General features: G+C 41.0%; 1 protein-coding gene across 1 annotated transcript; it reads right to left on the bottom strand.

Annotated features, from left to right (window-relative positions):
* Window positions 1-1245: 1245 nt before the first annotated feature.
* On the bottom strand, window positions 1246-10742 carry LOC115921321. The gene is made up of 3 exons (XM_030978683.1): window positions 10249-10742; window positions 1853-9722; window positions 1246-1326 (listed from the first exon to the last, which is right to left on the bottom strand). The coding sequence occupies exon 2, from the start codon at window positions 8484-8486 to the stop codon at window positions 2565-2567; it is 5922 nt and encodes a 1973-aa protein (XP_030834543.1). The 5' UTR covers window positions 8487-9722; window positions 10249-10742; the 3' UTR covers window positions 1246-1326; window positions 1853-2564.
* Between the last annotated feature and the right edge of the window lie 391 nt (window positions 10743-11133).

The raw sequence follows: 11133 nt of genomic DNA, 5'->3' as shown, positions 1-11133 counted from the left end.
TGTGTAAACTACTTGTAAACTACATGTAGTATGGTACAGTTTACTTATAAAGAACTTTATCGAGAAACTGCAAAATTATTGGCCATTGTATTATTACACACATAGGTGTATTACTATCCTGGCTGTGTATTAAAAGCTGTGCTATTAGTATTGATTCTCAACATTTCAAACACCACTGTGTAAAACTCAACCAATTTCACTGAAAATCGATACTTTAGTAACAATCAATAAGATCTAAATAGCAGTAATATACATTTTTTAACTTTCCGATGTTAGAAAGAATAATTTAAAAAATCAAATTGTGAGTCCACTGTCGAACTTGCCGATCAGCCGCATCGGCATGATTGTGTGCATCTCTGTGTTATAAGTGTATTGACTATTCATGTATTTAAATGCTGCCTATTAACGCGTAGTGCAGTGTTATAGGTCAATATGCATTAGCGTTGACTCTCCATATGCTTTGCTGGAGTGTATTATTATTACAGCTTAAAAAATGTAATATTTGAAGTTTGAAATCCTTAGACATGGGTCCATTTTTGACAAAAAATCCTTAGACATGGGTACCTATTTCAGCAAAAGGACCCTTGGATGTGGGTATGGGTTCGGAGGTCTCAGCCGCACACCCCCGTCCGACTATAATCTGAGTACCCCCCCCCCCCGGGATTTCAGTCTAGTTGGTAAGTGGAACCGATTTATTATAGCCTAGAGGGTCTAGGCCTAATTTACAATAGTACATGCACGAGGTAAAATGACATTTGGGGGGATTTTCGGGGCATAAAAATATGGCCTGAAATGGCCGTGGCGTTAGCAAGGGAATGCGTATGAACGGTTTCCGTCTCTAAAGAGAGAGCCGACCCTACCCCAATAAGAAGCTAACGAACGAAAGAGGCGGAAAATTCGGTCTAGTTATAACTTAGTAATTTGGTGTCTTTGCTTTGCCTTGTATAGACAGAAATAACCGTCTGATATGGGTAATTTCTTTAATAAAACTGACATTTGTTGACATTCCCCATATACAGACGGTACGCCAGCGATGTCGTACCGGCGTGGGGGTAATCTATAGCCAATTCTGGACATCTTTTTGTAATGTTGGCTCACGACATTTTCTCCCCCAATTTTCTTTATTTAGATCTAAGTTTCTGATCCATAAAGCAGATAGAAAAATACTATGTATTTGTATATTCCTATCTGGAGTAATTACTGTTGCTGCCGCAGGATCAAAATAACTCAACGTTGAAACGGATGTTCATTTTCTGGTGACGAATGTCTTTATTTGACTTAACGATTGTCAAAACAAAGTAACAGCGATGAACAGTGCCGTGAAAACTGTGAACATAAAAAGTATAAAATAGCACAGAATAATAAATACCGTGCGAAAGATACAAATATATGTACACAAGTAAATATACAGATTACTTGTCAATTTAAAGAGTTGATAAACCAGATAGATGTTCTTAACGAGAGTTGTTCATACAGATATGATTTGTCAGAATGAGTATAAAAAGGGTTCATGATAAAACATTTATGATATGAGCTACAAGTCTCTTACGAGAAATTTGATAAACATGCATTAAGAGCATACTAGTTAAGACTATGAATATAAAAGCAAGTTTTATATGCTACTGATTTACAGAGAATTCTTATTCATGAATAATTACTCAAACATGAAATATTCAAATGGCTTTCCATAATTTAGCGTTAGATGTAAACAATCTCACGTGTGTGGAAAACTAGCTCACTGAACGCTACTAATCACAACATGAAAAAACACTTATAATGTATCAAAATTACAAACTGATAGATCATGTAAGTAATATGAAATTGTTCTAAATACATTTCTGCCATAACATACCTCGTTGGCAGGACTTTTCCATCCTTGGGCAGCAAAATATACCTTGAAACTTTGGCGTTTCTTGAAGACCCCACAAAACACGTATTGCTTGGGCCAGGTCGTAATTCAGAAAAGCCAAGGGTCAACGCGTTCACCGAACTTATCGGCACACGGATATCAAATAATTTGTCCAACTGGAATTTTACTTAAAACGACCAACGATTTAGTTTTGACAGAATTTACTAATGTTATTCGCATTTCAATGAACATTACTTTACATTTCAGTACATAATTAATGATAATAACTTATTTCTTATGCTTGAATGTATGGAACTATTTTCTCGTGCGTACTAAAAATGTGTTTGTAGGCCTTTAATTGACATTGACCCGCGCTAGGCATGCGCTGTAAATCTTTCTTAAGTAACAAAGAGAAATTACTTAAAGGGCGATGCACATGTAAAATAGGTGGTGCTATGAACAAAAATTAAAAATACTAATGACAAATTCTGGCGGCAGCCACACTCCCACCCAAATCATCTAACTGATTTTTCAAACAACAAAACTATCTATTTGAAACAAAACAAGGAATTGACCGACTTGCAAAATTTATAAATACAAATGGTCTTCCCCAAATTGAGAAAATATTTCTTAGAATGTCAGGGCAGGATGAAAGTCCAGGTTAGTCAAAGCCATTTGTCTGGGTAAAAGTGAATGTCAGCTATTAAAGTCAAGCTTAGTCTTCAATCGCCTTGTCGGTGCTGCGGATCAAAACTACCAGTTTGTGTACTGGCCTTTCAAGAGTTGTCCTCTTATTTACTGGCTTACCTTTTTTGTCCAAGTCTGGGGTCGCCATGAGAAGTCGCACCTTCCGGACTAGACCATCATCACTGGACATTGTTTCCATGACTCTCGCAACTCTCCAATCTGTCCGACAAATGGCTTCATCTTTCAAGAGTACTATGTCGTCTACGTGCACATTGGTCTTCTTTTCAGTCCAAGTTTTTCTTGGTTGAAGCGTGTGCAGGTACTCCTTCTGCCATCGTGTCCAGAAAAACTGTGTCAAGTATTGGACTCGACGCCATCTTTTGCGGAGATAGATGTCCTCCCTTTCAAAGCTTCCAGGTGGAGGCAGTATAAGACCGGATTTCATGGTCAGAACATGATTGGGAGTCAACGGAAGAGGACCATCAGGACTTTCCAGGTTATCCACACTCAATGGACGGCTGTTTACGATAGCCATGGCCTCATAGAGAAATGTCCGTAGAGAGGAGACATTCAACTGCGTTCCGCACTGTTCCAATAATCCATTGAGAACATTGCGCACATTTCTGATTTGTCTCTCCCATACACCTCCCATATGGCTAGAGGAAGGAGGATTCATTTTGAACTCACAGTTCTGCTCCAGAAGATTGCGGGCGACATCGTCCGCATCCATCTCACGGAGAGCTTGTTTCAGTTCATGCTTGGCTCCAACAAAATTGGAGCCCTGGTCACACTGAATCCGCCTTACGTTTCCTCGAATAGCAATGAAACATCTCAGTCCGTTGATGAATGCATCGGATGACATGTCATCCAATACTTCCACATGAATGGCTCTCATTGCCATGCATGTCAGGATGAGGCCATAGCGCTTGAGCTCTTTGCGCCCTTCTTTGATTACAAATGGACCAAAACAGTCCAGACCGCAATAAGTGAAAGGGGGCGATGGCTCAAGTCGTTCACATGGAAGGTCAGCCATCTTCTGTCCACCCAACTTGCCTCTTAGTCTAATGCAATGGGTGCATGTGCCGATCAGAGATGAGACAATGCTTCTGCAACCGATGATCCAGTATCCACTTGATCTGATTGCGTTGATGGTCATATTTCTACCTTGGTGAGAAATCTTCGCATGATAGTGAAGTGCGACAAGCATGGAAAGTCTACTACCCTTCGGAAGGATAATAGGGTGCTTAACTCCATACACCATTTCAGACCTCTTCATGCGTCCTCCCACCCGTAGGAGGTCTTGTTTGTCAAGAAATGGATATAATTGACTCAGGCGGCTAGATTTTGACACAGCATGTTTGTCAGATTTGATTTGCTGTCTTTCATCACAGAAGGCTTCTTTCTGGACAGCATGCAGGAGATTTCTCTCAGCGACTCTTTTGATCTCAACATCATCTATGTCATGTCCCTTGCGCCTGTAACAACACCTCACTAGTACAGCTACCGCTCTAATAGCGCTGTCCAACATGGCGAAGCGGTTCAACCTATCTTCAAATGACGTAAAGGTTGAAATCTTGGTCTTTGACATTACTGTATGTACTGTCGAAGACTTCACTTCAACGTCGTCAGGAGAAACCTCTAGTGTGACATCTTGCTTAGCAACTTCACTTTCCCAAAGGAAGTCTGGTCCTCCTAACCAGTTTGACGAAAGAAGTTCCTCTGTTGTCAGTCCACGTGATGCGTAGTCAGCTGGATTATCACCGCTAGTAACATAATTCCACTGACTACAACTTGTGGTTCTCAGAATACAATCCACTCTGTTCGCAACGAACATGTGGAAGCGCTTAGACTGGTTGTACAGGTAACCCAGAACAACCTTGGAGTCGGTCCAGAAGATATTCTTGACTGAGCTGTAGTCTAGCTCCTTATTCAGTATTTTTGCAACCTTGGCAGATAAGGTTGCTGCCTGAAGCTCCAGTCTGGGGACGGTAGACTGCTTGAGCGGTGCTACTCTCGCCTTTGCCATGGCAAGAGAGCAGTGGACTTGTCCCCTTTGATTTCGTAATCTGACATATGAACATTGTCCATATCCAGATAATGAGGCATCTGAGAAGTGGTGCAATTCCACTTCCTCAGCCTCTCCGAAATCTTTGGGCTGGAAGCAGCGAGGAATCTTTGCAGTTTCTAGCTTCAGGATCTCCTGTCTCCATATTTCCCATCTTGTCCGAAGATAGTCAGGAACGGGATGATCCCAATCCATCTTTTGTTTGCACATTTCCTGCAGAATCATTCTGCCAGCAAGGACAACTGGTGCAATGAGACCAAGGGGATCATATACAGACGCAACTGTAGCTAGAATACCTCGTCGAGTGAGGGGTTGATCCTTCAGAGTAAGTCGGAAGCAGAACTCATCAGAACTGACGCACCACTGAAGCCCAAGAGCTCTTTCGATTGGTGAGGTTTGTTCACCTAGCTGAACACTTGCATTCGTGACAGTGGCACGTTCCGATTTTGGAATGGTGCTGGTTACGTCCTTGCTATTGCACACAAATTTGTGCAGACGTAGATTGCCTTTAGCACACATTTGAGTTGCGTCCTTGATTAGCACAGCTGCTTCCTGTTCAGAAGACATGCTTTTTAGGCCATCATCGACATAAAAGTTCCTCTTGAGGAAGTTGGCTGCACGGTCACCGAGTTTCTTGTGGTCCTCCGCAATCTGTTTTAAGCCAAAGTTGGCACAGCCCGGAGATGAGGTTGCCCCAAAGAGGTGGACCTTCATCCTATGATCTACTGGGGTCTTGGAGAGATCCCCATCCTCCCACCACAAGAAACGCAGATAGTTTTGATGTGGATCTGCAACCTTAAACTGGTGGTACATCTTCTCCACATCGCACATGAATGCCACAGGACCTTGGCGAAATCTCAACAGGACACCGATGAGAGGATTAATCAAGTCAGGGCCTTGCAGGAGATGGTCATTGAGGCTTGTCCCAAGATACCTGGCGCTACAATCGAATACAACCCTGACCTTGCCAGGCTTCTTAGGGTGATATACCCCATGGTGAGGAATATACCACAAGCCTTTGTCACTACTATCACCGACCATCTCTGCATCACCGCGTGCCAAGATCTCCTTCATGAATACCTTGTAGTGACTGTGATATTCAGGTTTCTTCAGGAACTGTTTCTTGAGACCTGCTAATCGACCCAAAGCAGCCTGTCGATTGTTCGGAAGAGATGGCGGTCCTTTCTTGAATGGAAGAGGCATCTCATAGAACCCATCCTCTCTCTGGCGTAAACCTTCGGTGACAACTTGAATGAATTTTTTGTCATTTTGTGACATTGCATCAGCTTGTTCAGCTTCTTGGAAGTCCCTTTCCATGAGCTGAAGGAAATCCGATGCAGTCGCTTCCTTTAAGGGAGACTGGTAAGCGAATGTCACCTTCTTGATATCGATCGGGGCCTCTACCTTCATGCTGACTGTCCTGTATGTGTGGCCAAACGAATCGAAGCTGTTGGACAAGTCAGACTGACCTCCAACAATACTCCAACCAAGGTCTGTTTGGACAGCATACGGCTCACCATTTTGGCCTCGGACTGACGTCAGAGGAGCAAGGGCCTGTGCACAATTGTAGCCAATCAGAAGACCGACAGGACAGTCTTGTTTTGGCGCTATCATATCCTGCACACACACGAGATGAGGCCACTTGGAGGCAGTTTCTGGAGTCGGGATATGACTGTCGTCCAGAGGGATAGACTGCCTAGTAAATGTGGAGGGTAGACGGATTTTCTCCGAGGAATAAAAACCTCTGACACGAAGATTGTCATACTTGAAGGTTGAGATCGATATCTCATCTGTCAAAGTTGTCAACGACAATGTGGCAGGCTGGGATTGTACATCCAGGTCTTGGCCGACATCTTCGGAAAGGAAGGTGGTGTTTGACATGGAGTCTAATAGTGCATACACTAGAACCTCCTTGTCAGGCCTCTCTGTACTAGAAAGGTACACAGGCACAATCATTGATGTAAGGTCACTACGTTCATCGCCTTGTACTTTGTGCGTTACAGCTTGAGGATTTGAGGTCGATGCGGTTTGAGCTTCCTTCGGTTGGCTTGATGCCAAGTTGGCCTTGTTCGAATCTCTTTGGTCCTCATGAAGGCAGCTTGGATGCCTTTTACTGCACTTCTTGCAGACCAGTCTGCTTTGGCAATATTTAGACATATGGCCTTTTTCAAGACAGCCATAGCAAAGTCTTTCATTTTTGATGAAATCCTTTCTCTGGGACATGTCTTTCCGAAGGAATTCCCGACAGTCATTCAGGGAATGATTTTGTCTCTTGCACAACAGACATTGCTTCTGTGAAGTTGAGCCAGACGTAGAGAGGGTTACCCGTTTTGAGACTGCGGTTTCCTGTTTTCTCTCTCTAGTCTTGCCAACATCCACAGTGAGCAGAGGATCATTAGCAATGTCTGCTTCGTTCCCAATGAAAGAAACGAAGTCAGCAAACCTAGGATAACAAAGTCGCTCCCTTTTTGTCTGTGCCACCGAGCGATTCCATCTATGGACGATATGATCTGGTAGTCGAGCAACCATTCGGTTGATCTCTCGTATATCATCCAGAATGTTGAGATCGACAATCTCAGCCTTGGCTACCAGACACTGTTGAAGGAAGTCTGCAAACCGCTGCAGCCCATTGTGATCCTTGCTGGTTATCTTGGGCCACACATCCAACTTTGTCCGAAAGGCTTCAGCAATAGCAAATGGATTGCCAAACCTCTTTTGAAGGGTGCTCTTTGCTTGCTCAAATGCATTTTCTGACCTCATGAGAAAGTAGCCACTGACTGCCTCCTTTGCTGGACCACCAAGATACCTTCGAAGGTAGTGAATTTTTTCACCAGGAGGGATGCCTCTTCGCTCTACCAGAGTAGTGAAAGCCGACACCCAATCTGGATATTGGAGTGGGTCTCCAGTGAATATTGGCGGCTCCGGAACGGGTAGACGACTCTGAGCCAAGGCATCAGCGAGATCTAAAACTGGTGATCTTGGCTGGAACATCGGAGCTTGGGGATCAAGCACTACTTGCGCTTGCTGTGACACGATGGAGGCTGGTTCATCAATCAATTTGCTTTCTAACTTGGGAGATGCCCTTGGGATCACATCAGTTGGATTTGGCTGATCTTCGATCTTTTTGACAACAGTTTTACCTCCACGCGAGGATGAAGAAGAGACTGTGCTGGTTCCATCTTCTTCATCGTAGACTCTCATAATTGCTTCTTGTGCCTTGAGCTTGCCTTGTAGTCTTTCCTCTTCTAGTTGTCTTTTCAGCTCGGACATTTTGAAAACTACTTGCTTCCTCCTCATTTCTTCCTCAAGTTCCATTCTTTCGAGCTCCTTTTCCCGTTCATTTTGAAGCTTCTGGGCTGTAAGCTCTTCTTGTAATGCAGCGGCTTCTGCTGCGACTGCAACTCGTCGTGACGATCTGGAAGATGTCCTCGAGAGTCGTGATTGTGTTGAGTGCGCCAACCGAATTGATGGTTGTCTAGAAGAAGACATGTTGGATACCTTATCAATATCCGATAAGATATTACGAACAGAAATAGAAGATTCATCCATTGCCTCAATAACCTCATCATCAATGGAGTCTTCATTGAGCCTTTTTAGCTCAACAAATATCTCCTTCAAAGAATTGAGCCTAGCAGTAATGTCAAGCTTATTCACTGCTAAGCTATCACCATCAATGTTTTGAGACAATAAGCTATTTCGAGTAGATTGTATGATCGAATGCAAATCTATATGTTCAACAAAAAACTTACCTTGAAGGTCGTCTTCTTTATTCTGCAATGCTTTCTCTGTCAATTTGACAGGACGAGTGGAGCGGCGAAGTGTTTCAGGAGGTAAGTTAGTCGAGTCAGTAGTCAAGTTATTTTCAGTTGGTTGTTGCCCTTCCATATTGAACGATATATTTTTGAGGTAAATAAACCAACGAGAAAATCAGTATTTGAGATCAAATTTAAATAATCTTGACCGAAATTTGAAGTTTGAATTTGAATCAAAGTTTGGAAGTGAAATAGAAATGGGCGTGTGGGAGTGGGCTGGTAACAGCAAATGGCAGTAGCTGATAACAAATAGCAAAGATAACTGCTTTAACCCAAATCTCAATTCGGGCACGATAAAAACACAGCGCTACGCAGGACATACAATTCGATACATTCAAGCTTTGAAATAATAAAAATATCAAACGTAGCATAGAATTAATGATATTATCATGAATCCAAATCAATTCCAATATCAACAAGGTAACCCGATTTCTAATCAATTTCAAATTATTATGACCTTTTGTTCCCTTGTTCTTAAAGGAAAACACTATCGGTAATCAGTTTCTTTTTAGTTTAGAAATTTTTTCAATCTTAATAAAAAAAATATCCTTTCAAATGAACTTGATCATGTTATTTTGTCTCAAAATCATCTATAAGTGCACACACAAGGTTATTCTTGATGAGATGTTACATACACATAACAAATTCTGTAAACTTATCTCCACTCGTTAGATAAGTATTTTAAGAAAATTATAATCTTAGCTGAAAATTTAAATCCCAAACATCATAAGGGAATCAAGTCTTATGTTGTTTTAAATTACGTTATCCAAACAAATCAGAATAAATAGCTGTTACAATTCTGGGATACGAACCAAGACTCTGTTAGAGATCTTAAAGGTTTTAAATCTGAAATTCTCTCGAGAAGTTGATATGCAAGCCTAAATCAATCTTTAGCTTGTTTATTGCTTAAGTTTCCAAACGAGAAATTTCAATCGCATATAAATGTTCTAGTGTTCTTTCTTTGATTTCAATCTTCAATTATTTTGATGAAAATGAACCTGACATCCTTGAGCGATGATCAACCTCCAAGCCGTTTGATTGCCCGTGTCTTGCCGAGTTCCTCGTCAGCTTCCTTAGTGGCCAGGTGAGGACGAATGCAGTTCCAGACATCACATCAAATATTTGGCTTGAGTAGTTGATCCAATTATGGATTTCTCAGGTGTCATGTCCATCCGAGTTTTCACTGTTGCTGCCGCAGGATCAAAATAACTCAACGTTGAAACGGATGTTCATTTTCTGGTGACGAATGTCTTTATTTGACTTAACGATTGTCAAAACAAAGTAACAGTGATGAACAGTGCCGTGAAAACTGTGAACATAAAAAGTATAAAATAGCACAGAATAATAAATACCGTGCGAAAGATACAAATATATGTACACAAGTAAATATACAGATTACTTGTCAATTTAAAGAGTTGATAAACCAGATAGATGTTCTTAACGAGAGTTGTTCATACAGATATGATTTGTCAGAATGAGTATAAAAAGGGTTCATGATAAAACATTTATGATATGAGCTACAAGTCTCTTACGAGAAATTTGATAAACATGCATTAAGAGCATACTAGTTAAGACTATGAATATAAAAGCAAGTTTTATATGCTACTGATTTACAGAGAATTCTTATTCATGAATAATTACTCAAACATGAAATATTCAAATGGCTTTCCATAATTTAGCGTTAGATGTAAACAATCTCACGTGTGTGGAAAACTAGCTCACTGAACGCTACTAATCACAACATGAAAAAACACTTATAATGTATCAAAATTACAAACTGATAGATCATGTAAGTAATATGAAATTGTTCTAAATACATTTCTGCCATAACATACCTCGTTGGCAGGACTTTTCCATCCTTGGGCAGCAAAATATACCTTGAAACTTTGGCGTTTCTTGAAGACCCCACAAAACACGTATTGCTTGGGCCAGGTCGTAATTCAGAAAAGCCAAGGGTCAACGCGTTCACCGAACTTATCGGCACACGGATATCAAATAATTTGTCCAACTGGAATTTTACTTAAAACGACCAACGATTTAGTTTTGACAGAATTTACTAATGTTATTCGCATTTCAATGAACATTACTTTACATTTCAGTACATAATTAATGATAATAACTTATTTCTTATGCTTGAATGTATGGAACTATTTTCTCGTGCGTACTAAAAATGTGTTTGTAGGCCTTTAATTGACATTGACCCGCGCTAGGCATGCGCTGTAAATCTTTCTTAAGTAACAAAGAGAAATTACTTAAAGGGCGATGCACATGTAAAATAGGTGGTGCTATGAACAAAAATTAAAAATACTAATGACAAATTCTGGCGGCAGCCACAATTACATTTTTATGTACTATTTTAAAATGAGAAATTTACGGACTTACTCTATATGAGTTATCCCATTATCGTCTCAGAACAATGAAATAGTACGTTCATGCACTCAAACTAGTAATGACATGACCCAGCGGCCGATATATTTTTGGGTCAACCTACCAAAACGTAGCCAATGTCCAATCAGAGCACTCGTTTCGTGGGAGTTCGTTGGTCAAGCCGGGCTGACTCGTACGTATGTACGGTAGCTATTGGACGTTCGAAAAGAAAAAATGAATATTCATCAACTAAAACCAAGATGGCTGACAACGAAGTTATCTGACTACGAGACTTTCTCGGATTAATCATTAATTTAGGATCTAAATGAGCAAGCTATAGATCGTAAGTCAAA

The sequence above is a fragment of the Strongylocentrotus purpuratus genome, unplaced genomic scaffold (assembly GCF_000002235.5).
Source record: "Strongylocentrotus purpuratus isolate Spur 01 unplaced genomic scaffold, Spur_5.0 spur5_scaffold_1, whole genome shotgun sequence".
Lineage (NCBI taxonomy): Eukaryota > Metazoa > Echinodermata > Echinoidea > Camarodonta > Strongylocentrotidae > Strongylocentrotus > Strongylocentrotus purpuratus.
Note: the sequence above shows the minus strand (reverse complement) of the source record. Positions and strands in the feature narration are given on the sequence as shown.

Excerpts from the sequence above, each read along its gene's own strand:
- LOC115921321 (XM_030978683.1), bottom strand. The coding sequence starts at position 8,486 with ATGGAAGGGCAACAACCAACTGAAAATAACTTGACTACTGACTCGACT.